We start from the raw sequence: 27,886 nt of genomic DNA, 5'->3' as shown, positions 1-27,886 counted from the left end.
ACCCATGTGCTGCTGGAGGAGGTGCAGGGAGGTAACCCTGCCTCTACCATGTGTGTGTACGAGAGATATTGAGAAGGGATCACCAGCAAATGCAGGCTGTTAGGCAACAAAGAGAATGATGATGGGTTGAACTTTGGAAAGTGCCTCAACTAGAACATTTGTTTTTGAAGATCATGGAAGCCAAAAAGATCCTCCATTTTGTGCCATCTGGTAAGTTTAACAGGGTGGAGTGGGGTGAGGAGGTCTCTCGTGGTGCAACCTGAGCCAACTGTGTCAAACGTGGAGATCCTCTGTACAGTACGAGTGAGTGATTGTGCTGATAGGATTTCTAAAATTGTTCTAGGATTTTTCTGGCATATATGTTGCCGTCTGCCCTCAGAAATATCATCAGAAAACAATTTTCATGTATTCCCTTCCCGTTTGTTTCATGTCTTTATATTATTGATATTAATACTGCAGAACACACGCAAGATGCTTTATTGCTAAGGGAGCCTGAAAGTGGGTCAATATTTACAATATGGCAATAAATGGTACACATGTCTGTCATGGAAGGTTTTTACAACAGAGCTGCAAATAATTTTCAGCATCTGTTTGAACGCTGTGTGTGGTGGACACAAGCAAGGGGGATCACTCAATAAAGCCACATTACACTGATTAAAACTTTATGCTAGTGTATTAAAGGGGAGAAAATCTATATTTTCTTTCTAAATTAGTGTCATGTTCATTTCATTTATAGTGATCAAAAACTTTTCTTTCATTCTTGCATCTATAAAAGGCAGAGGTTACAGTTTCTGTTCAACGCACTGAGACTGACACTTAGTCCTTAAAAATGATTTGATATGTTCTTTGATGACAGATAAATTATTTAAAAATACATTTAGTAATTCCTTGTTTTCAGGTCCTCAATTGTTTTTCTTTGTCTCATGGAATTTGAGTGTTTTGTTTGCATTTCATTTTCTGGACAATCATTGAGCATTTTTTTCAAGTCCAATCAATCAATCCAATAATTCTGAAAATCACATTTGGAAGATAGTTAGTTACCTTCAAAACCAAGCAGATTTTTTTCAGTGTCTTTAAAGGGTTAAATAAGACCTTTCCAAGGTCAAGGATTAGAAAGATTATCCGTCTGAAAAATGTCTAATATTCTAATCTGGGAAATTTTAAAACTTTCCACTCTTTTTCACTGAAGTCTCTGCTTGGGTTTGGTGATGTGATTTAAGATACAGTTCAATTGTCATACATATATAAAAACCTTACCATCCTTCTTTGTGGCTTATCATTTCAAAATAATTTTGACATATCTCAGTTGTAGTAGAAGCAGAAGTACTTTGAGTGCTCTAACAACTTTTCTCAGATATAGACAGACAATTAGTAAAATTAATCTCAGATTTAGTTTTGTAAGAAGATTGTGTGAAATTTTCAGCTTTCTTCGAAAATCAGTAATAAATGTCAGAAATGTGACGTAATAAAGTGTCAAGCAACATAGTAGAACAGAAAGAAAAGCAAACAGGCTTGCTAGCAGTTATTTAACGGCATTATAAACCTAAACTACATGCTAAAGATGATGAAATATAGGTTGTTTGCTGCATAGCAACTGCTGTTCAGTCTGTGAAAGGCACTTATTATATCACATTACTAGGGGGTCGTCCACCTGGACTTGCAATAGTCAAACCATTATCAATGAAGGAAGAGCACTGGAAAACACCTGAGCACCTAAAGCTACCATAATTATGCTGTAAATAACCCTGTCCCCACTTCAGCCCTTTCAAATCACTTGTCGGAAGAAATTAACACTTGGATATAATACGATTTCCTCCATTTTTTTCTAAGATAACAGTTCAGACAGTTCTACACCAACAAACAGTGAAAACAAAAAAACAAGGAAAAAACTTGTAAATGGTAAATGTCCATTTGTCTCAGTCAGATATAAAAACCTGCACTTTCATTAATTGTATAGGAGAATAATGATCATTTCAGATGTGTGCCGACATTAAGCGTTTTTCTTTTCTATTGTTTCTGCATTTGATTAGTTGTATTGTGATGAAAGTGTCAGGCTGGTCTGCTTGCATGTACAGTCGTGTTGGTGGAGCTGGTCCAGTGACCATATTCACTGTGCTGGATAAACAAACATCAGGTAGTCTTTGAGGTGTTGAAGTGGAATGAGCTGTGGTTCCTCCTTCCTGTTATTGGCATTATATCAATAAATGGATGTGTACATTGGGGCCGACACTGTATGCACTGTAGATGGCACAGCTGTGCTCACCCACCATGGTCAAATTGGGTCTTGATAAGATTGACTGATCCTTAACAGCAGATAAAACTAAAGATAAATATATTTTGAAATTAATTACAACACATAACAGTCCAAAGCACAGCATTGAAAAACTGACCTTTATAAAACAAACAAAAGCTTGAATGGCTTCTTGATTTTACTGACACCATGAGCCTTCTACTGTCTGCTAGTTTGACCTTGTACAGTTCAACAGTTCTCAGCTTTGGAAATCAGAGCAGATGTTTCCAAAGACCCAACAAGGATTGTTCTGTTTTATACTTCTCAAGGACATCCTCTGCCAAAGGATGCCAGGATGGCAGGGATTAGGAAAACATCCCTCAGTCAACTCAGCAGGAGGATCACATGCTGTCCCAAAAGTGCATGTGACTTTCTGTTTTTGGAAGCATAGAGCAGTTATGTTTAACCTACTGAGATGAAAACACACATTTGCTATATGACAAGTGGAGTCAAGTGGAGCATATATTCATTAAATATGGGGAAATATGAAACACTGTGAGACATGATTGTAATTCATTCATTCACATCATTTGCATCCAAGAGAATTGAAAATGCAGGAAAAAAAACAGATAAATCATTTACATTTGGTCCTGTCAATTTCTGAAGCTCAATCGTCAGTTTCACTGCTGGAACTGACGAGAAGAAGCTGCGGAATTAAAAGTTCAGTGACAGTCAGCCTCTGATGCCGGCTGCCAATAAGATACAATCAAGGATTCACAATAAACTTGACATTATGGTGTCTGACTGAAAAAGTGAAAAGCAGACTAAATCCTCCTTCTTCCCCTCAGCCTGGTACATAAAGCTCTAGCTGCACAGCACCCTGTCGTCTGTGCTGACTCCTGTGAAGAGGGGGAGGCCTGGGAATGTTTGCTTTAATCTGCTTTGAGATATAGCCTTGCTCTGGAGCACCTGGAGCCAGACTCGGCCTCAGGCAGGGAAAAACACACACCCGCATTGCTGCAGCAGTATCTCGCAGATAGGTGACAGTTTATACAAACATCAGGCACAACAGGTGTTATATTTTTGATGTAACTTAGTTCGGTGTCATTATTTTTATTGGCCTATTGAGTATCTCTATTTGATATGCACTTTCTGTATTCTGTATCTACACCAGAGGATGTGTCATATCACTGTGAAGGTCCTCGGGGTCTGATGAAGGTTAATGAACAAACTAGAATGGATGCTTATTTGGGTTTTTTGTTCAAAATTTTTATTTCTGTCTACATCTCTTGGGGTGATAGGAGTAGATATTTTCCTGCAGGCAAGAAAACAGCTAGTGAATGCAGACTGTTTTTAATCACATGAAGTTCTTGATTTAAGAGCTACAGGGTCGAACAGTGCTGTCCACATGGAGTCCAGTTTCACACAGTTTTATTACTAAATGCTTGTCAATTTAACTGTGGCTTATATCTGTATGAAAATGTATTAAAAACAGTTCTGTGCTGGAGGAATATCAATACTTATAATACTAGATGTTTTGGGGTTTAAGGATGTAAACTATATATTGATTTGAAATTTACGATCAAAAAAGCTGTGATTTAAATATAAACAGCTACTTCGCAATGCTGGAAAAGAAACTTTTACTGTTAGGTCATGCATTTCATTGACTTAATGATAATTAAATGTATGTGTTAATGTTATGTGTAAATACGCACCATACGTATGATTTTACCTGGAGAGCACTTTTTCTCTATGGAGCAATTTTGGCATCTTTCAGGACATTGTTTAGGCTCAACAGCCGTTTTCACATTTGGTTTAGTCTCAAGGCCCAAGGCAAGTCAAGTCCAGATGCAGCAGGAACCTGTTTACAGAAATAAATCCCTAAAAACTCACAGTCCAACACCAAACAACAAACAGACACAGTTGCACGACTTCATACAAACAAAAATGCAGCTCAGAAAATTATACTCGGGTATTATTTTATATGTTCTTTTTCTTCCCCCAAGTGGTGAAAAGTTCACTCATTCAGTTTGAAAGGCAAAACTCAGACTTTACTTTGGTGCCTTTGTAAATTAATAAATATCCTATTTGTCTTTTCTCTCCCACAGACACCTCACCCACAGGAAGGTCCAAGAATGGATATGCTTTCCAAGAGATGGGTGCGTAGCTGTTGTAACACATATAATTTACTTGCCTTTCTCGACATGGTGCTTCTGCTTTATGTACTTCATCAGCTCTGCAAATGCAGAAAACATAAATCGATTTTTTGTCCTTTGGGAGACTGGAGATAACGCATGTTAATTTATTGCAGCAGTTACTTATGTTAATGCCAGCGTTCCTTGCCACTCACTGATGACCCATTTCACATGCCGGTGAGCACAGCCAGTCCCATCACTGCGTTGAGAGGTTAATTAATGGGTAAATAACAAAGCAGATGATCTCCAGGCCAATAATGGGAAGAGGGAATATTCATCGCTCAGAGCTTTTCCCATCAAGGGTTAAGGTTAATTCTCTAATTCTGCAGATGGCTCACCTCAGTTCATAAAACTCACAGTCAAGACGACATATTTATCTTCCATACAATGAAGGAATTTATGAGCGGCTGCTATTGTTATATTGCTGCATGTTTGGTTTAACAGTTTTTTTATTGTGCTTTTCTCCCTCCCTCTAGATGTGATTGTCAACAGGGCAGAGTGGTGGGAGGGTAAAATAGATTGTCCCTTACTGGAGACATTGTGAATGTGGCTAGCATAGCATCATAACCTTGATAGGAAGAACAATTTAATCTCAGTGTGGCTTATCACAATCAGGCGACAAATGGTTTTTGACACTTCTGCGTATTTTTGGTACGACTCTGAAATGGAAGGTGATTTTAAAGAGCTGTATGCAATATATGACAACTCATGTTTTATTCACAGAGCTGCAAGATGGGGAACAGGAGCATCGTGGGCCTGATTCGCCTGTCACTAACAAAGGCCACCTCTATGAGAACCAGATCCAGATCAGTGTTCCTGGTGTGTGCCAAAGGATAAATATAAGCTTCCCTGGTTATTAGGTTGTATTCAAATGTCATGGCTTTGATTGCCTGAGGATAATTAACAGCTTCTTGGTTAGTGCCATTGTTAACTGTAGAAATATAAAGACATTGGATTGGGGCAAAGATATGGTTGTGATGAGCTAAATAATATTTTGTTCGTCTCCTTCCTTACATTCCTGTTTTACATTTGCAGATCCTGAAGGTCTTGGATATGGGCTTTTAAATACAACAAGAAAAGTAAGACTTTCTCAGTCTGGTGTTATCCCATAATCAGGCCTGTAGAAACGTATTTTACAACTATTTTTTTTAACCACCACATTTTTTCACCACTGAATATTCAGGCCAGGAAAGACTACTATTTCTTTCTTTCACTTGACTCTTCAATCACCACCCTCCATTTTGTTATTGCTACTGCCAGTTTCCACCAGTCAGGTCATCATTACTATCTGAATACGCTACATTTCTTCAAAGCATCAGTTTTACAATGTAGGAACTTGTGGGGGTTTTATAACAAGTGCCGGGCGCTGGACTTAATCAGAAAGTGCGCCATTAACATTTCACCTTCTTGCCCAAAGACGTAATTACAGCATAAATCAAATCCCTGTTTTCTTGGCTCCCACCAGTATGTGAAGCCGATGAACTTCCAGGAGGAAGTGCGTGCCCACAGAGACCTGGACAGCTTCCTGGCTCAGGCAAGCATCCTTTTGGATGAGAAAGCTGCCACTCTGGACGAGGTCCTGAGGAGGATGTTAACCCATGTAGTGGAAGATGGCCTTGGGAGCTGTGACGTGGACGAGGTCATGAACTCGTTGTTCACAGATGCAGGTGGAAAGGAATTTAACGGTGAGCAAGTCCACTTAACATTACCTTTTGTTAAAGGTTTGTTTCAAAGGCTGCTTGACTGGTGAAGAGTTTGTTTTTTTTTGTTTGTTTTTTTTACTTTTTTATGCATTTTGGTTTGCTTCACAGTTCATCTCCTGTCAGAGACCATTCAGGGTGTGACTGCTACATCCACTGGCATCCGATACCAGCAGTCCTGGCTTTGTATTCTGTAAGTTCACCTCCTGTAATACTGATTTAAAAATGGACAATTATGACCAGTTCTTTTGGCTTCCACATCAGTAGTTGTGGCAATTTCCCTGCAGGGCCAAAACACAATTATTGGAAAATAATTGCCTAAAGCGGGGCTGCTAACTTACCCCCACCAACACAGAATACTGCTGAACACAATCAATCATTTATACACTGTGGACTGAAATTCAAACTTTTTTTTTTTTAAATTCAGCTCCAATATTAAGAGCCTGCAGAGACGCCATGTCTGTGTTGCACGTTTGGAGCGACCACAGAACTGGGGAGTCAACTGCTGCGAGGCTCGCTATGTCATCCTCATCCTGGCCCCTCCAAGAACGGTAGTTCAAATGCAGTTGTTTATTTTACTCATGAAGAAATTGCTCTATCTACTGAAAATGCATGTCATGCCTAATCCATGTATTCATTTCTTTATCAAATAAGACAGAAATTCAAATGTTGTTGTGCAACTGGCTTTTGGGAGTAATTTTGGACAAGTTAGAACAAACTGAATATTAATCACAGCAAACGAATATATTCAGCTATAAACAAGTCAACTCTGGGAGACAGATTGATTCTGGATTGAGGGCAGGATCTGACTCCAGGTGGTTTCAGCAACAATAAACAACAAACAAAACCGCAACAAAATATTAAGAGTTTGTTCATGTATGAGATTGTGCCCTTGCCAATACTTCTGAGTTATAGTAGAAAGTGAAACAGATGGTTCTCAGGAGGATGCATGTTAAATGTCCTTTGCCTCTTTAACTTTCTCTCTATCCCTTTCCAGAAAAGCACCAAGACAGCCATCGAGTTGGGCAGAACGTTTGCCACAATGTTCTCAGACATTTCCTTCAGACAGAAGCTCCTGGATGCTAAGACCCAGGAGGAGTTCAAACAGGAGCTGGTCTGCCAGCGACAACAGCTCTCTATAATCAGCGAGAAGCCAGTTGTGGAGGAAGTGGAGGACTCAGATCCACGCAGAGGCAAAGCACTTCAGGTGTGAAAGTAGAGAAAAAGTCCAAATGTAAAACACATATATTGGCCCTGTCCTGCCATCAATGCTGCAGGTTAACCTCGAAAAGCTAATGGACATTAAAATACCAAAATACAACTCAACCTAACAAAACACACTCACATGTAAAGAGTAAACATTTATATTCTCTGCTGATTGTTAAGCACATGTGGAGCCCAGCCTTATACTTTCCTCTTCATCCACGCACATAAAGATGTGTTGCAGTAAAGTAGTTGAGCTCGATTATCTGATTATCCTTTTTCCACACTATATCTGGCAGGCCAAAACAAATGAGATGCAGCTGGGCAACAGATTAGAACAAGCTGCCAGGTCTGCCATGGGTCTGGCAGCAGAATGTGTGAATCTCCATGAAATGGTGAAAGCACTTCATTTAAAATTAAGAGGAGATGTGTGTGGAGCACAGCCAAGCACTGACACTGTATTTAGGTTGTAAAAACCTTAAGTTAACAACAGGTGGTGGCCGTACATAATGTTTGAAAACAGCATTTCTATGTAGGATGGTTGAAAAATTGCTAGTTAAGAATTTCATTTATTCCATTTTTGATTTTGTAAAAAAAAGTTTGTACAAAAATGAACCGTCTTTTTTTCCCCCAACTTCTCTCAGTCACAAAACTCAGTCAGTAAAACTTTTCAACATAAAGTTGTGCTCAGACGACCATCAGCACTGTGGGAGGAAAAAGTTCCCACCGTTGTTTCACCAGGACTGCCGTGTCAGCATAGCAGGGGTCCTAATGCTGATTTCAGCAGACACTTCAAACCAGCAAAAGAAAGTTAAAGCTCTCTCGACTTAACTTTGACGTTTGATGTGTGATGTTACCACAATGTTGAATTTTGTACTGTATGAAATTCACAACGAGGATGTTGACGGGCGGAAGGAATAGTCGGTTCAGATGAAATACAAAGATTTTAGGAAGGTGTCTGACACAGTTTTAAACCCGGTACACCAACAAAGCTAAGCTGTCTGCCATGTTGAATATGGCTCTGCGGTCTTAGCTGGAGCCCTCTATCAAAACTTTCTGACCTGTCACTGGATGTGATACTCCTGCTCCTGTCCTTATCGTGACAGATTTATGCATTTTTGAGTTCCTGGACAAAACGGAACTTCTTTGATTCTCTGCGTACATGAGTGAGTTCTCCAACTAGGCACACACTTGAGTTTTGTATGTGACCGTGAAGTATTGCTCTCTGAAAGTACAGTCCTTCATCCTGACTAATGCACCCTCATGGCCTTGACTAAATTCTATCTTTTTCTTTATAGTGCAAAGATTTCTTCAAAGCTGGTAAAGGTGTTTACGATGACCTCCGTCGTAGACTCCCTCTCTACCCCTCAGACTTCACAGATGGTATCAACAATATGTTGTATAATGTGTTGTGTCATCAATTGTTATTCCTAAGTGGGCGCATGTCTCTTTGGCTGATGTTTTACTGCTACAAAAATCATAAAACATCTTACGCATTTTGTTGGCTATTAAATATTTAATAATCCTTTAAATAAACCATCAAGGTATAACTGGGAAGGACCGCTCTCTGCTGAAATACACCACCACTGCTATTTTCCTCTACATTGCCATTCTGCTGCCTGCTATTGCCTTTGGCTCACTGAACGATGAAAGCACAAGAGGAGAGATAGGTACAGTCTTTGGCCTTCACTTACTAAATGTGCAAAATCCTGCTATATTAAAGTAGAATAGTTCACTTCACAAATATGTGATCTAGACTGGAGAGAGAGAACATTATGTCATCTGATACAGACCTGTGCCAAACATCTTTCATCAGCAATGTCTAAACTATTTTTGGTTGACAGATGTTCAAAAGACCATTGTTGGGCAGAGCATTGGAGGAGTTATCTATTCTTTGTTTGCTGGCTCGCCACTTGTGATTCCGCTGACCACCGCACCGCTGGCCATCTTCATAAGTGGTGTGTGTTTTATATTATTATAAAAAAAAAAAAAAAAAAGAGCACAACATGCTTTTTAAAAGCGTTTGCAAGTCAAGCTAAACACCCATCATGAGGCCGCATTGAATCCCCAAAGGGAGGTTGCACAAGTCACCTCTATGTGAAGATTTAGTGGATTTTAATTGGCATTGATCACAGGTTACTCACACAGACAAATCAACAGAGTTAAGTCTCCTGGGAGTTTTCAAGCAACATTTAGCTGGTTTTTGCTGTGTATAACATATTTACTGTATAATTCAGTCATTTTGCACATCAAAAATCAATTCCAGCTACGTCAGGCATCTCTTATAAACCCAATATACACTAACTGCTGAGCCCCCAGTGGCTGATAGTTGGGAAGCAAACAATGGATTTGCATTCATCAAGTCTCCAGAACTGACCTTAAAGGAATGATAATCGCTCTGTGTCTAATGAATGTGTATTAAGGCAACTGTCTGCTGACATGCTATCCATGACAACTGTATAATTTGGTCATTTGTCAGGGTTGTGTGTCTACCTGCACATTTTGTTAATTCTCTTTTGGTTACAGTTTGTTTCGCACACTTATAAGTTCACCCTGTGTTGCCTTTCCGCACCAGATTCAGTTTAATTTTAATTTCTAAGGGTAAAGATTAAATCAAGTAAACCACTTTGGCTACTTGTGCCCTCCTATTGTGAGTGCACATGGAATTTACAATGAAACTGTTAATGATGAGATAATGTCCTTGTGTGTCTTTATGTTTTATAGTCATCAGGGGTATTTGCGATGACTACAACCTTGACTTTGATGCGTTCTATGCCTGCATCGGTTTATGGAACAGTTTGTTCCTCATCCTTGGCGGCTTATTCAATGTCAGCCTGCTGATGAAACTCTTTAAACGGTGAATACAGAACACAACTCTTGGAACAGCATATGACATATTACAGTCAGGCAACCCATAGTTGTTATATACACGACTAAACACTGCACCCTGTGCCAAGCATTAAGGGGTGCACACTGATTAGACATTTGTTATGACTCCTTGTTTTCAGCCATAATCATTAATATTGTTTAATGTACACTGATATATTTTAGCCATCGCTTTACCTTGAATGGACTGTTATGTCTATGTCTGTTTTGATTTAACATGAATGATTGCACCATGTTTATTTTATTCCCATCATCTCCTAGCTCAACAGAAGAAGTCATTGCATTGTTTATCTCCGTTGCATTTGTTGGGGATGCAGTGAAAGGCACCGTTAAAAGTGAGTGAAGCTGAGGTCAGACTATATGGAACAGGTTTTGAATGCTTCTGCAGCCAAGCTCTTCCTCCGCTCTGCAGGGGAAACATCCTATGTGTCATTTATTATTGTTAATGTAGCATAGCAAATACACAAATCCATCATTGGGTCTTTAGAGGAATAGCAAGCATTAAATCTAATTCATCAACTCAACCCCCTTGTGTGTTGTATTGTAATTTTAATATGCCTCAGTCTTTCAAGTTGCTTATGTTTCGAGCTTTTTCACAAGGGTTTATCAGAAGAGAGTAAATAAATCAATCAGCATATGGTGGATTCTTCAGTGCTTTCTGTCTTTCTCTTTCAGCTCCAGGCTGTCAGAGTTTTCTGCCAGCAAAATGAGCAAAGCCTGAAAGCATTCCTTAAAATTCTCCAATGTCTGGATATACATGAAAATGCAAAAGCTATAATGATGGAAGCCTATAATATGTATAATGATGTCGATTGTTGTGTGAAACGGAAATGTGCGTGTGTGTGTGTGTATTTGTGTTTGTATATAAAAATACAGTCATTTTTGGCTGACTGCTTTGTGCCTAGTCTAATCTCTATCTTCCGTCCTCTCACCAGTTTTTGAGCATTTCTACCACGGGCCCACACTAAACAGCACAAACAGCACACTGGTGCTTGAGCAGATAAAAGAGATTCTGGAAAAGAAAGAGACCCAAATGGGAAACATGCCTGAGCATCATAATGAGACCGTTTCTCTGATGGGACATGCCGAAGGACATGCGTCAGTCTTTCTGCCTGAGACTCTGGTGCTCTGCACGAGAGAAAGGCCGATCCTCTGCCTGCTTCTCATGTTGGGGACTCTGTGGCTGGGCTACACCCTCTACCTTATCAAAAGGAGGTATGTTCACTTTTAAGACTTTGAAGGAATAGTTTGTCATCTTTGGAAATATGCAAATCCCCTTTCAAGGCAAATGTTAATGGGAACACTGATGACACTAACATTTGTATAACTAAGACTGAGAAGGTCGCTGCTTCTGGCTTTGTGTCTTTGTGTTGAAGCTGGACAGCTGCATTCGCCAAACAAAACATGACAGCAGTGCCCATCATCTTATCTAACTGTATCCAAGAAAACAATCACTTTTTTAACTTGTTTACAAAGGAGTAACAGCAAAACAGTACCTAATTATCTCAAGTAGAAAGCTTTAGACGCAGTATTTCCAACAGACCGCAGGGCAGTCAAAAGAACCTCATTTTATGAATTTTAAACATTCAGACCAACACAACGTTTGGGAAATATAAGTATAATGTATTAAATTAAAACTGTGTAAATTGTGTAAATGTAATCAAGCACTTTTCACCCCTCCGTGTAGTCGCTGTTTATTCACTCACAACTTATAACTAATACTAATACGAAATACTAACTAAGGTCCCCAACCATGCATAAGGATTTTCTCCCCTTGTCAGAGAGAAATGTGAGTCTGACGCTGTGTGTTCCCATGTCTGGCTCCAGGGATGACATTCTTCTCTCCCCTTCAGTGGCAAAGTCTCACTTCTCGGCATGGATGATTTGCCAAAAGAAGAGAATATCTACAGTTAATACTGCAGGAAAACTTGAATATCCTAGTTGCAAAACACTGAAATAAGCATCTCTTTGTTTTCCCACAGCCCATACCTGAATGACAAGATCAGAGAGGTTGTGTCTGACTGTGCTTTGCCCATCTCTGTGGTGATATTCTCCTTCATTGGCTCCTACCTTTTCCTTGATATACAGCGTGAGTACAGTTCTTTCAAAATTAAAGAATTGATAGAATAAAGACTAACCTTGAGGCTTAAAGCCACAATCTTGGCACAGAACCCATTGTTCATAAATCCTCCTTGAAGGGAATTATTTATTTCCAGTGAGACTTCAATCAACACTGTGCACTCTAATTTAGTGTGGGTCAAGGACAATAAGTTCATATACTGTGAGAAAAAAAAAAAGCTCAGTGGAGAGAAATTACTGTTCAGGCAATTATTTTCTCACCAGTCATTCTTACCTAAAGCTGTATTTGTATTCTGTCTCCTGTTTACTATAAATTGTATGCTTCTGTTAGTCCCTGTCTTCAGTGTCCACGATGGACCAATCTTCAACTTCCCTCCGTTTGAAAAGCTGACGGGATTGAACACACTGAGTGCAGTTGGGCTGGGCTTTCTCCTCGCGTTGCTCATTTTTATCGACCAGAACATCGTCATCTCACTCACACACGTACCAGAACACAAGTAAAAGCCGGATTTCCTGTTTACCAATCAAACATTCCCAACTTACTATCAATTGTACTCTAACGTAATCCCTTTAAATGCAGCTAAATGCAAACACATCCAGTTTTCTAATAGAAGTAGTGCTGCAGTTTTTCGTTGACAAGGCGCTTGAAGCTCATGTCTGTGAGTGTCTGTACCAGGTTGCTAAAAGGCACAGCATTCCACTGGGACTTAATGCTGACTGGCTTCATCAACATCCTCATGTCCTGCCTGGGGTTGCCATGGATGCACGCTGCCTTCCCTCATTCCTCCCTACACGCCCGTCAGTTGGCCAAAGTGGAACAACACGTAGAGAACGGACACCTCTACACAACGTGAGTAAAGTTGTAACAGGGAAAGACAGGACCTTCTCCACCCTCTGTGCCTGGTGTAAAAGCAGATGGCCATATAGATTTATATTAACACAATCTATGTGCTCTGGTGAAAAAACATGGTTGGGTTTGAAATAGTAGTCAACAAAACAACCTCAACTCAAGTCCAACTTACTCACCAGCTCTGTGGCTTTCGACCACATCACATTAAGTAAATCTTCTCTAAACATATATATATAATCGAATGGTTAAATTCCTCAAAGTTCCAAGACACATATTTGTGGTTACAAGATAATTTCGCTTTGAAAAAATGAGGACTTTACTATGATTTTTGCCTCTTTCTTGGGCTTGCCCCCATAGAAATCCTCAAAATGAGAAATTAGGTTTGACATGTCATGTTTGCACGCACTGACGCTCTGTCCCAAGGTTAGGGGTTACAAATAGCCTTTGCTTCATTTGAGGAGGTTACTAGCTGTTGACCTCTGCTTTACAGTAATGAAATATACATTCTCTTATCACATAGGCAGTGATTACTTACATTTGCTTTTCCACACCTGTGTGTCCTGCAGTATTGTCAGTGTGAAGGAAACGCGTCTGACCTCCCTTGCAGCCAACATCCTGATTGGCCTCTCGGCCTTCATGCTGCCCATTCCTCTGCAGTGGATCCCCAAGCCTGTCCTCTATGGTCTCTTCCTCTACATCGCAGCCACTTCGCTTGATGGGAACCAGATGGTGGACCGCATGGCCCTGCTACTTAAAGAACAGGTGAGAAAGAAAGTGAGAGACTGAGGTGCGACTGGATAATTTTTTGCTAATAGTCAGCATGCCTGCTTCTAACTCTGTATTATTAAACTTCACATAGTGTGGCAGTGCCTGATGGCTGAAACACTCGTATTATAATGACAAATATTTCTTCTGGCAATGAAACCTAAATGAAATAAGTAGATCAACTCATAATTAGAAAAAATCCAATCTATGATAAAAAACTGATTAAAATCCAGACTGAAAAGAAAACCAATACAATTTTCTTCTGAATTTATAATTAATGCATTTTAGATTTATTAAAAAAAAAAATTATGTGTCGAAATGTTACTTAAACCACTTTTTTTCACCAAATTACATTCTGATTTTTCTGTGCAGACATCATATCCTCCCACTCACTACATCCGCCGCGTGCCTCAGAGGAAGGTCCACTACTTCACAGGGCTGCAGATGATCCAACTGATCATCCTGTGTGCCTTTGGGATGTATCCTCTGCCCTACATGAAGATGGTCTTCCCCCTCCTCATGATCCTGCTTGTCCCTGTCAGGTGAGATGACCCACACCAACTGGGGGCAGGGTGGACATCAGAAACCAACACTGTCCCAAAATATAGGAGACATGCACACTGACCTATTTCTAACTCCACTGATAGTGAGTTGGCGGCGGTGGGGGGGTACTCTCAGGGGATAAAGCATTCTGGGGCTTTGGAAAAGCTCTAAAAGGTCAAAGAAAACATTTCAAGTGATATCATCAGCTTGAGGTTGGAGAAAGTATAAACTGAAGGCCTGTGTTGCTGATCACAGTCTGACAAGCTTTATTTACTTATTACTTTACTACTTCATTTACACAGAAATAACAGAAATGTTAAAGAGACAAATACAATGATTCTACAGTTACATCATTATACGTAGTAATATTTTAATATTTTAATATAAGTAATATTTTTCAGTGCAGGAGTTTTAATAATAAATGTGACTGTATCTTGTATTATCTGTGTTTTTATCTCAGGACCAGCCTGCTGCCCAAAGTAATCGATGCCAAGTATCTAGATATCATGGATGCACAGCACATGTAGAAGAAAGCAGTCTCTTTATGGAAAGATTCATCCTCTCCAGTGGAAGGGAAATAGACTCATAACTCAGTGATTGTGTTAAATATCTGAAGAAATGCATTTGGACTGCAGGATTTCAATGTGAGCACTCTGCTGGTGCCCAGATGACAATTCACACCTCCCATTTCTTTGTTCACTGTGGAACACCCATTTACTATCAGTGTAGTTGACTTTAATATGAAACACTCCCACATGTTTATTGCATTTAATCATGACGGGGTCTCCTCTGTTTAGCTTCTCTTTTGCACATACAAATACATGAGTTAATATCAGAGAGATGTCTGTATATAAAAAGGCACTATTTCATTTAATGTTAACTTCAACTTGTTCAACAGAAAAATTGCTGGGCTGGTGTTCTCCCTGAATTTAAAGTAATGTTGATGGAGTAAGTACGAAGATGGCAAAAAATTTTGCTAATTTCACTACTGTGGAAAATCCATTAATCATTTATCTGAGTGTAAAAGAAATTTCTTCCTGCTGACAAAATGCAATGTGAAGTGTCACCTCACAGAGAAGAAGTCTAATTAATTAGACATTATAAGGTACCTGCTGCAATCACTGAGATGAGAAAAACTGCTCTTTCCATTCATACTTCATGACGTAACACGATAAAGTATGCCATGGTAAATGTAACTGGTTCTGTGTATTGCACTGTTGAGATTAAATCAAAATGGGAAAACAAATAAAGCCCTTTAAAGGAAATAAATTAATGATGTCATAAGTACAGTGGGAAATGGGAGAATAAAGCCTCCATTACATTTTACATAGCTTTATATTGCATTGTTGACTTCATTGTAAATGGATAAAGTGGCCATTTCTGCCAATCCATCGTTTATCTATAATGCTTATCTGTCAGGGTTGTGGGGATGGGAGGGCACAAACCGACCATTAATGCTCACACCTGCACCAATCATGCAATTTAGGGTCCAACTAACCCCCACCTACACATCTTTAGACTGTGGGAGAAGGAAGCCTGAGGAAACCACGCAGGGACAGAAAGTACAGGCAAACTCCTTATCATCAATCCCAAATCTATAAAAAATCCAAAATGAAAATCATGTTGTATGTTTTTAGAAGATTTCTGCAGCTCTCTTTTCCACAAGACCCTCAATTTCCCTCTGGCAGCAATTATAAGCCTCTACGGGATTTCTAAGCCTGGATTTTGGTAGATCATCCATCAGACTCTTCATTCCATAAACAGTCCTGACATCCAGTCCAGACATCTTCCGTTTCACAATTATTGAAGCCAATGTGCTCCTCTGATAGACCTAGATTTATACCCTTGCCCCTATCATTGCCTCACCACAATGTGATCATGGGGGTCCAGACAGAGTTATTTGGGAACTACTTCCATGGAATTCGATTTAACACATGCAAAGGACACAACAGCACAGGAAACAACTACAGTGTACACAGTTTCACCTGCCATTGAAAAGGGACTGATTCATTTTGTAGATGAGATCTGAATTGGTTTTATCTATTTACTTTGAGAACATTTTGTTTTTTGAATGCAAACTAAAATCTATATTACCAATTTAAACACAATAAGTCATGTCAAAAGACTTTCTGAAGCCACAGAGACCCTCAAAGCAAATTAATAAAACTGCATTATAATCATACCATCATTAATATTAAAGTAAAAAAAAACTACACTTGCTCAAATACCATCACATAAATCATCAGCACAATGTCCTGTCTTGAGGCTGGAGGACAGATAGTTGTAAAATCATGTGTTAAAATCCTTCAGTAGATGGCAGTAGAAGCTCATATTCAGAGTTCTGTGAGACGAACCTCGGTTTTTGATAGATGTGGAAAGAAACGAGCCAAATTCATGTCATTCTGTAGAGGAGGAAAGGAAGACAGACTGGGGAAGATAACATATAAAACATGAGAAGAAGGTTTTCAAAGATTTGCTTTGAATAGCTTTGGAAATTTTCTTATATTGCTGTTAAGATAAGCTACTTCCTGTAAACATTATGCATTTTACTTTTTTTGATGAATGTATGCTTGCTTTCCCCCCTATTAATCAGCTAAGTGTTTTCCAGACATGTACTGACTGCTTGTAATGAGTGGATTGAATATGACAGAAACATTGTTTGAGCCCAGTGACAAACAAAATGTTTAATATTGTGCTACAATAATGTGGTTAATGTGCTAATGTGTACTCTCCGTGTGCATTGTCGGCAAAGAATATAAACATTAAGGCAGCAACTGATAAGCTTTTGTTCACATTCAGTCATTAGAAATAGTCAGTAAAATCAGGTATACGTGGATGTCCTGCACCCAATGTGTTCTTTTTAAATTTCAAATAATAGAAGAATCATCAAAAAAACATAAAAACAAACAAAACTGCATGGAATAAAATATAGCATAAAGCAAGAAAAGGTATTTTGCCTCGAGAGTTTTAAGGTTGCAAGTTGACCATGATGATCAGTAACTGACCCATACGTAGGCAAAAACATAAAAACACACCCAAATATGCTCAATACATCTCTGAGACCAACTCTCCAAAGGGACTTTGTGTTGAGTCCTAGTAGTGAAAAAAGGACGAGAGATAATGTGACAGTCTCCATAGAGATATGTCCACCTCTTGGTCACCATAGAGATGCTGCCAATTTATTTGCATGTATGAAAACCTGAATGTTTAGCTCTCTGCCACCTACACAGTGCTGTTTCCTCATCTTAGATTTGTAGTGAAAAAAATGTGTTGTCTGTCGGGTAGGAGCGAGCGCTTCCAGTAACTGTGGGCTTCCACATGTCTAGACGTGCACCTGTGTTGTATCACCTACCTTTGGTTTCTTCCATATCCCGTAGGTTCCAGTAGTAGAGTTTTCTGCTCTTGATGCAGAGGAATATGCAGAAGTTCCACCATTTTCCCAGACTGGCTCTGACCCTGGTCTGCTCCGATCTGAGCGCAGTTGTGAGGTCACACTGTGCAGGCCAGTCAGGTTCATCCACACCAAGCTCTCTCACGGGAACATGAAATTGTCCAAAATCTCTTGGTATATGGATGGTGTGTAAGAGATTTTGGACAATTCCATGCTCCAGACTTTGAGGGAACAGTTTGGGGATGACCCCAACCATGCCTGTGCACCAGTACACAAAGCAAGAGCCATAAAGACATGGATGAGATAGTTTGGTGTGGATGAACTTGACTGGCCTGCACAGAGTCCGGACCTAAACCCAATAAAACACCTTTGGAATGAATTAGAGTGGAGAATGGGTGCCAGGCTTTTGTTCAACATCAGTGTGTGACCTCACGAATGCTCTTCTGGAGGATTGGTCAAAAATTCCCAGAAACACACTCCTAAAGCTTGTGGAAAGCCTTCAAAGAAAAGTTGAAGCTGTTATAGCTGCAAAGGGTGGACTACTGTCATATTAAACCCTGTGGATTAAGAATGGGATGTCACTTAAGTTCACATATTATATATATAAGTTCAATATTGCGTATATTGTTCACAGCTCTTTGTTTTCAAATTCAGTTCTCCCACCTTCACTTATGCTCAAACAACAAGCCAAGACAACATGACATATAGGACATGACTGGATTCTCACATCACCTGGGTGGGCTGAGGAGAATCAAGAAGGCTAAGGTGACAGGAGAGACAGAAATCCAATGTATGGCCTGCTGCAGACAGCCCACAGTGTCTCGCCTTAATATCTGGGTTGTTCAAGCCTTACACTGATGTCAGGATACATTAAGGGCCATCATGGAGATAGGAATGGTGTCTCATCACCAACAATGGAGATGTGTAAGTGTGGCGGAGGCAGATAAGCAGAGAGGATTGAGCTTGTTGTTGTGGAGTCCAGCCAGTTGCATTGTCAAAACTCTGTGAGCTGCCTGATGTAGTCAGGGCTGAAACAACAGATAAACAGGCAAACGGCTCCACATAGACACACAGAATACATAAAAACCCACCGTGACACCACCCGTTGCCTCAGAACTGTGGCTTTGAAGTGTCCAGTTTATAAACTGGCTGTCGCCATGTTGGTTTTTGAAAATGAAAAACTACGTTGGAGGTGGAGCCGGCCTGCTCTGGAACTGTGGTGTAGTTTGTCAGTCACACAATAGGAACGCCCTTAACTGCCATAAGCTGCTTTATCGTGCATTATCCTGTAAATTGGATCTGATTATTGACATGATCATTGTGTTGTAAAGAAATTGACTGAAGCGATAGACTCATTAGGGAACCTTTCACTGAGCTAATAAATCATATTTGGTTGCAATAAGAAGTTCTTATTGGCCATTGGAGAGAATGCAGCCATCCGCTTTGGCTTTACCTTTCAGCCCTGGTGTCTGTGCCCCTTTCTATATGTACACTGGGCTTTAAAGCACAAGGAGATCAACTGCTTAAAAACCAATGAACGCCACATTTGTGAGAGGTGTAAGAGAAAGAGAGGCAGGGAGTAATGGGAGCACTTTTAAAAAAACAAAGACAGTCTTTGGAGGGACGGTGATGACAAAACCCAGCTCACTTACAAACCAGGAATCAAGTCAGACATACTGCCTCGTTCAGAGAAATCAAGTTGACTAACAGCAGAGACTTGCAGTCGCAGGCAGCAGCAGAACATGAATATATTTATCGATAAACTTTGCATGTGGGGATGTGTGACAAATCTGAGAGTGATAAATGCAACAAGGGAGAAACTGTGAAGTACTAATGGAGCGAAATATATATGGAGAGATATATATTTAATCATAATAATTGCATTTAGTTTTTGCGGGCTTATTATGCTGTTATTTAAATCAGTAATAGGGAAACAGAAACAGAGAAAGAGAAGGGAATGTCCTGCAGCATAAGTGGCAGGCCAGGATCAAACATTGGACAAGCCACTCAACCTACAGTGATGATTCAACCTACAACTGGACAGATACACCTGCCATTCCATTCAAGCAACATCTGTAGATTTACTCTGCTGCTCAGAAAAGATGATGTGGGTGCATTAGGTCGCTCCCAGCAGGACTGTGCAACCACGCAGCTATTATCTGCATTCCTATGTTTATGTGAGTGTAGCAAAAGAGTGGATGTGGCTCCAACTGGAAGTATGCCTTGTTCACTGCATTAATATACAACAGTTAAGGTGTAAATCAAAAGTGTGTGAAAGTATACATGTCAGAAAACCTCTTTGGTCCACTGTAAAATTTTCTTGAAAATTGAGGGGATTTTGTGGTCTGAAAAAGGCAACAAAAAACAGGCTATAATCGCTCAGAAGGCCATATTTCATCAATGTTTAAATGGAGCTTGCGAATGCAATTGGGAGGTTCGGATGAAAATCAATTTTGTAGGGAAAAAAAAAATCCCTTTCGACATAAATTTTTAGTTAGTTTGCTTCCTTTTGTATAGTCAGGTTTGTGGTACATGATTGAAAAGTTGTACCGGCGACTTATTAAGAAGTCAACTTATTACGTTGCTGATTATGAGCTTTGCTGAATGAAGAAACGTTCTGATCTTCAACGTCTGTTTTTTAAGTCCAGGGATTATTTATTTCTGTAAAATCATGCTGAGGGAGTGCAGTCTCTCCTGCTCTCCTGCTCTTCAGAGTGGTCTGTGTGGCAGGAATCTTAAATGGTACAACGTGACCCTGGCACAGTGCCGGTCAACGCTGCAGGGAGATTTAATCTATGTCACTATGTCTAGAACGCGTGTGCATGTGCATGTGCATTTGCTTGTTACCTTGGTGTCAAAGCACTGCAGGTGGGGACAGATGTATCGGCTCCAAATGGGTGAATGAGCAGGAAATGATTCCTTGGGTTGAACAAAGAGATCACAGAGGGACGTTCATTTAAGACGGACCTTGTCACAAACTGTATTTTGCTTTTCAAAAATGACTTTAAATCACAGGTATATATTTAAGACATCTGGCTTTGTTATCTTTCCTATTTCCTGGCTAAAAAAATCCACATCAAGGGGCCTTTTGTTGAGCTCTAAACGTGTTTTAAAACTGTTGTATATCATAGCTCCAGAGTAGAGGGCATGCTAAGTGATGGCTTCAAGGCCGCTGTCTCCCATTGAAGCCACGTTACTGAAACTCTCCACAAGAGCAGCCAGAACATCTGCTGTTAACTCTCAGAGAGGGCCTTGAGGGCATTAACCTCCAAATCCATTTGTCATTGGAGCACCAAGAAGCTGATACAAAAGCACTCCGTGAAAGCAGCTGACATCTGGTTGAAGTCCCAAGCCTAACCCGAATCTTACCTCAAATTGCATACCTGCATGAGCTGAAGCTTATAATCTTGTTAAGTCAGATAATTATTATTCCAATTTTTACGCTGGACCATATTGTTTCCTCGCAGCACAGTAGAAAATGTTCAGCCATATTTGACTCCTCCCATCGCTCCACAGATCTGCACAGAAACCCTCTGGATCTCATGATCCAGGAAAAGCACACCATCCTTCATTTCACTAGATCCAACAGCACCACCTGCTTCCCTTCCCCTGTCCATCCTTCTGCACCTTGTCTGTCTTTTGTCCCCCCGATAGTCACTGAGGTGTAGCACTGCCCTCCCTGCCACACAAATGCCATTTCACTCAATGAAGATCAACAAACTAGCTTCCAGGGAGGGCTGGTGATGGTCACACACGTGCAAGAAAATAATAAAATATTTAGCTGCAAGACTACCTGCATGAATCTCATAAAAAGTTGACACCAGAAAAATAAAATAAATCAGTGTCACATCGTTGACAATAGAAATTTGATGGTTAGTGCAGTTACACATGCATCACATGCTGGACCTTTAAAAGCAGATTTTAGACTGAATTATTCATATTTAATATTACGATTTTTTACTTTACATAAGTTACATTAAACAAATAAATTGAAAAGATGACTAAATACATAATTTTTGCAATTGTATTCTTTTCCAAAACTAGAATTATACTTCAACATACTATTTGAATAGTTTTTCTGAATTGCAAAGCAACAACTACAAATGAAAAGGTCTCTGTAGCTCTCTGGAGTACAAACAAGATCACTTTCATCTTATATCCCTCTGCTCCCACTTTCCTTGGAAGGAACACTTCAGAGATTATGTGTGTCCTTCCACGGTCACATTGTGGGAGCAGAAAAGAGAAGAAAAGAGAAAAAATTTCAACCCTTTGTTTTCACAAGATGCTTTATTCCTTCAGGAGCCAAATGGGCCTTTTCTCCTGCACTGCTCACTTCGACTCAACATCAAATAAGATGTCAAGAAGAGTAATTCTGACGTAGGTAGGTGCAAGGATCTTTAACTGTGGCCCATCTCTGTATCAGGAAACAGGCAGAACGGGCATGAGCAAAAGGCATGGACCATTGACTACCTAACTACCTGTAAGCCAATCAGAGTCATACTGCTACGTGACAGTGGATGCAGAGCGTTGTTACACAGAGAACACAGCAGGACCAGCCCCAAACAGATGCCTATAGAAACTGCTATCGCTGGGTTTACTCCAGGACCCTTCTTGCATTTCCTTTTTACTCCTTAAGATGCAACAAGTTTTATCTTTCATGCTTTCAGCTGGCAGGTGTCCTTGATGATGAACACGTAAAAATTGACTGTGCTGGAAAACAAGCAGAAAAATACGACAAGGTTTTGTTTACTTCTACGAATAATATAGTCTATTATACACACGGAAGATTGATGTTGATTGTATTTGCCATTTACATGTTGCATTGTGTTATGTAATTCAATGAGAAAAAAGCTCTTTCTTCATATCTTCCTCCTCTCTTGCTCTAATGGCTGTGTAATTATGCATTAGTATTACCTCAAAGCAACTGAAGCAAATGGGTCTAATCCAAGTTTGGTCGAAGTGGTGTTGAAGTTATGTTATACCAGCAATGGACTGTAAAAAATGGAGCAGCACTTTATGATACGATGCAGTCCCATTTCACAGCCAAGCAATCCATACTCCTTTTATGAAACTATGAAATCATGATTCTGGTGATAGATTTGTAGCCATAATTATTGACATGCTGGGTTTCTTCCATTAGCAGGTGTTCAAGTTATTTTGTTCAGCGTCATAGTGTTTTGATCATTTGTTGCATCATTATAATTTTGTATTTGGTGTTTCAAATCAGTAAAGTTTCATTTAGCTGGAATCGAAGAGTGTTTGTTTGCTGGTGCCATTTTCAGCCCTGGAGTTGAAATAGGCCCAGTGCAAGTGTAGGAATAAAAAATTAAAATAGTACGCTGGAAGGTAGTGATACAAAGTTTTGATTTTTTACTGACTCAGGTCTTTTAATCTTGTTCAGTAAAATTAACTATTTTTTTATTTTATTTATTTCATTCATAGGGACCAGTGTGGCGCTGTAGCTGTTGTTTGAGCAATGACTGAAAAAGCACTACAAACACTGAAGAGCAGCATGGTTTGCTTCACTTGACTTATAATACACAAGTTTGCTTTTGTTCAACTATTGAGCACCCTTTGTATCATAGCCTAATGAAGTTGAACCTACTGAGTACTTCTTTGCCAGTAGGAGAGCGCTCCACCTGTCATGAAAAAATTCTCATTCCATGATGTCTGTTCACTTTAGCCTGCCTGGTCACTGAAGAACAATGAATTCATTCCAACGGAAAAGCAAATTAAACATCCATCCCGTAGCTACATAGCTAACGCTGACGTCAGATAGCTCTCCGCACCCATAATAACGGCATTGCTGTGAACCACGTGAATAATGAATGAAAGGCCAGAAGACCCGTAGCTATTAGCCATGAACGAATCACTCATTTCTACACTGAGCCTGCGCAGCGGCCATGAGACAAGCGAACGAAAGACTCTGGGCCCTTTTGAGTCGTGAACGAATCAGCCATTTATACACAGAGAATGCGGCAGAAACACTCTGAGCCTGTGGCGCAGACCAGGGAAAAAGAACGAATCACCCTCTGAGATGACTTGTTCCCCCGAGTCATACAAAAGATTGGTTCAAAATGAACGACACATCACCACCGGAAGGGTCATAGCTTTACTAGTAGGTAAGACCACCTAATTAAGTGACCCAGCTTTATTCTCCAGACTCAGACAATGTCCTGTCAGAGTGAAGACAGACTCTGATGCTTAAACGAGCTCAGCTTTGGCAGAATGCCCTGGGCTGGTGCAGCAGCTTAAAGCCCAGATGTTAATATTTTATGTGTTGCCATATTGTGGAGGTGTGGTAAAAAGGTAAATAAACTTACTTGGCCAAGCTACTGCACGAAAACATGTATTAATTAACATGAATAGTGTTTGCACTGTAAGCAGATGCAGAAATACAAACATAAAACAATCAACACAAAAACAAGCAAACAGACAATGAACAAAGGATGAAGGAGTGAGAAAATTAAAGCAACAGCTGGAGTTTTAACAAAGGGGCAAGAGAAAACAGGACAGAAAGTGCTAACGAAGCTTCTGATCAAGCTGTTGTTCACTGAGTGTGTGAAAACAGGACAGAAAATGTGTGCATGTGGCAAACAAAAACTCTTTAGCTGTACATGCTGACTTCCTGTCCCCACTGTCATCAAGATGAATCAGGACGCAATGGCCTTGTGCTCAAGCTCTAATATAATTTGAAAATGTGCAAATACTATATGTTTTTGAGTATGCACATTTCCTGTGTCTCTGTGACAGCACAGGTTCTTCATTTTCAAACCTAGTTGTGTCTGGGTGATTTATTCAGTGACAAGTGCAGCCGCTGTGAAGATTTGGCAGTAATGATGTGTCATATGAGGCGAAGAGTTAAGGAAGGAGAGAGCGGGGGGGGGGGGTACGGAAAAAGTGGGGGATGGTGAACAACCAGATACAGTAGCATGGACTGCTGAGGGCTCACGTTTTTTCCCCACACACACTGTCCTGATTCGCGCTCTGCTTGCTCTCTCTGTCATTTCACTTTAACATCTCCAACTGTAGTCGATTAGAAAAAAGGAGGAAACGTCAATGAGAAACAGGTCACCCAGTAATGCAATCTGACACACCAAAACTCCCTCTTTCCGTCTCCGACTCTTTAATACACACATACTGTGAAACACAGACACACACATCAACAGATTCTGCAGCACTTTTGTTTGACATGAGAAAAGTGTGTGAATATATGACCACACATTCAAAAACAGCCCAGATGGTCATTGCTCAATTTTTCCATTTACACGGAAAGCTTATTGTTTTTTTAACTCAATGTTACATTCATAATATATATATATATATATTCTGAAAATACCTTGGCATAGTGTGTTTGTGAGAAAACATATTCTACTTCTCCAACATTTCTCAGGGCTTCTCCTCTACACATGCAATCTTTAAGCTTGTTCTTCTGCACATTTCCCCCAGAAGTCATGAAACATGAAACAGTAATAACCACTTATTGTTGCTAGAGAATCTGTGATGAATGGTCACGCTAGCTCATCCCATTAATCATTTAGGCTTTTAGTACAAGTACCCTCTTAAAGTGTAAATGTATCTTTTAAGTTTGAACATTTCCACCACCCTCTTTAGTGAGAGAGATTCTTAATAGGTGAACTCATGTTCATAGGAGACAGTTTTTGAAAGTCCTCATTCTTTAAAATCAGAGGTCAGGAGGATGCAAACTTTTAACATTTTCAGTAGTAGTGTTTGAGGCACATTTAAAGGGGCAGTAGAGAGATTTGTTGGAGGGTTTGCTGTAGTCTGAATCAATGCACTTGTGCTGATTTAAGTGAGATGGTTGTGGAGGCGGCAGCATGGCGAAGAACTGGGGGTTGGTGCCCTGCACATGAATAGTTGTTCTGGTGGTGCAGGTGCAGTAGCCTTTTTCTATCTGATGGCTAATTCTGCTCATGCCGCTACTTGTCAGTCGCTTCCAGACCAAGGACTCATGGTAGGTTGTTGCTCCTGCTATTTTTTCTTTTTCAAACCAGTTTTCACCAGCTGAGACCTGTTTTTCCCCTTCTCCCATTCTCCATTACACAATTGTGGCTCAACTTTTGTGAACATTCACCTGTATTTGTCTACTTCGTCCAAAAAAGAATCCGGAACAAAATAAGAATCATATTAAAAAGTATATTAAAGTTGTATTATCTGGATATAGTAAATAAAAAAATAAAAACTTGCTATCTACACAAAACTGCCTTATTTGCATATGACTGCTGGCAGAGTTCACTCTAGCATGGATAGTGTTGAACAAATAAAAACCCTCGAGGCAAGAGCAAAGAAAAACAAACTGTGTGCAAAATGATGTTGCACACCAACACTTCAGCTTGCAATAATGTTAAAGTGTAAAGGGAGGGTGGTGGTGTTTTGTCCAATTGCATAAATAGCTGGAACATTGTCTTTTGGGAAGGTCCAGGAATAGGACATAAGGGGCTGTCATCTCCTTAACGTCACTAGAGGACAATATGCTTGCTGAGGTCCAGATGATAATATATCTTTCGGCTGTATGGCTCTACTTTTCTTGGGAGATAATCCTCCTGAGAACAGGAAAAGGTGAAGATGGGAGAAGTGAAAAAAATACAGTAGAAAAGTGGAACAAGTTGAGAAATTATACCTAAAATCTTTGGTTCTGCTGAGACATTGATCCCACAGAGAAAGGCATTGTTTCCCTCAAAAGATATAAACCATTGGTAGGAAAATATACCCCCCCAAAAAAGTATATAATTATTGAAGGTGTTTTATAATTTGGTAATAATTTGTTTATTATTTCAAAGGAAGTTTTTGGTAAAAGAACAGTAAAATGTACTATTATATGTTGTGATATTTTATTCTAGAGCCATTACTCATTTTAATTCTCTAAATTCAATCCCCTTTCACAGGCTCTGATAGATGTTACAAATCAGAACGGTTGTACATGAAACTAACCTGAACTAACCTTTGTATGAGCTTTTCAAATTTATTGAAGTAACATCAGGTAAGCCTAACATGAGGTTCTATTCTAGTTTCTTTATTGTTCCACTACAATTAACATGTTCATTTCATTTAGGCTGCATGTAGGCCATTAATGACGACGTTGTTTCCGTGTGGGTGTTCTGTTTTGAATGTAGGGTCTTTTTCGCCGATAAGGAACGGAATTAATAAATATTGGCACAAAAAGGAAAATTTCCCCCAGTTTGCTGCACCAGCTGGGCACACCCAACAATTTGAGAACTGTGGATGAAAGGTCAGCAGACTGGCAGATTTCCTTGTCCTTGAAAAGGTTTTCTAGCACCCCATTGTGCAGGGAGAGCAGAGATCTGTCTTACAGGATTGTGGGCACTAAAGCGAAAAGAATGGCTAATACTCACAGTTCACCTATCTGCAGCTCAATGACGGCCCATCAGCTCACAGCAGACTCCACTGAGCAGCTCTGTGGATCAAAAAGATGACCTGGGAGCAGAGAGCAAGGCTCCAGAGCCTTCAGGTACAATCTGACAGGGCAATTTTTTTATTATCATTCCCCAATTACATAGCTGATTGAACCTGAAGCTGATTCTCATGTCACCCTTTGGCTAAACTGTCCCCATAAGAGATGCACAGATAAGAGGAAGGAGGGAGGCTCGCCTGCACTTGGGAAAGACTTTTGTCCCGTTTGAGTAGGTTATCTGCAATTAAATGATTTGTGTAGCATCGTGACAAATGTTACTGTGTCCTGTGAAACAGCCGAGTACTTTGTTTCACTTTCTTTTTCTGTTCATAATTTTTCTTCTGAACTGAAATTCAGAAAACATTGGCAACGTAATGCTTCACCTGCACCAAAACCTTTAGTTGCTTACCATCACCACAGCTGATTTTAGTCTCACAGGACTATGGCTGATGCTAAACAAAGAAAGTCACACACCTTTTTCTCTGTCAAGCTTCAAAACCAGGCTTCTCTAAAATCCATCTACTGCTGCCTGCTGATAACCAGAAGGAAAATGGTTGGTCCAATTGCTAATTTCTCTTATTTTATAATCCACCAGAAGAAGGGAGATCCCA

General features: G+C 39.9%; 1 protein-coding gene across 1 annotated transcript; it reads left to right on the top strand.

Moving 5' to 3' along the window:
• Positions 1–72: 72 nt before the first annotated feature.
• LOC115050087 (sodium bicarbonate transporter-like protein 11) lies at positions 73–14,978 on the top strand. Its single transcript, XM_029512819.1, has 20 exons — positions 73–210; positions 4,339–4,389; positions 5,149–5,244; positions 5,461–5,504; positions 5,891–6,110; positions 6,237–6,318; positions 6,553–6,676; positions 7,123–7,332; positions 8,627–8,711; positions 8,873–8,998; positions 9,173–9,286; positions 10,053–10,185; positions 10,476–10,549; positions 11,150–11,429; positions 12,197–12,303; positions 12,625–12,790; positions 12,970–13,143; positions 13,710–13,905; positions 14,281–14,450; positions 14,912–14,978. The coding sequence occupies exons 1-20, from the start codon at positions 174–176 to the stop codon at positions 14,976–14,978; spliced, it is 2,556 nt and encodes an 851-aa protein (XP_029368679.1). The 5' UTR covers positions 73–173.
• The last annotated feature ends 12,908 nt before the right edge of the window (positions 14,979–27,886 follow it).

The sequence above is a fragment of the Echeneis naucrates genome, chromosome 10 (assembly GCF_900963305.1).
Source record: "Echeneis naucrates chromosome 10, fEcheNa1.1, whole genome shotgun sequence".
Lineage (NCBI taxonomy): Eukaryota > Metazoa > Chordata > Actinopteri > Carangiformes > Echeneidae > Echeneis > Echeneis naucrates.
Note: the sequence above shows the minus strand (reverse complement) of the source record. Positions and strands in the feature narration are given on the sequence as shown.

What these genes read in the sequence shown, in the direction of transcription:
- LOC115050087 (XM_029512819.1), top strand. Translation starts at nt 174, where the DNA reads ATGGAAGCCAAAAAGATCCTCCATTTTGTGCCATCTG. An exon ending in GATCCAGATCAGTGTTCCTG is followed by an intron (nt 5,245 to 5,460) that starts GTGTGTGCCAAA and finishes TTACATTTGCAG; the next exon opens with ATCCTGAAGGTCTTGGATAT. An exon ending in CCTTTTCCTTGATATACAGC is followed by an intron (nt 12,304 to 12,624) that starts GTGAGTACAGTT and finishes TGCTTCTGTTAG; the next exon opens with TCCCTGTCTTCAGTGTCCAC.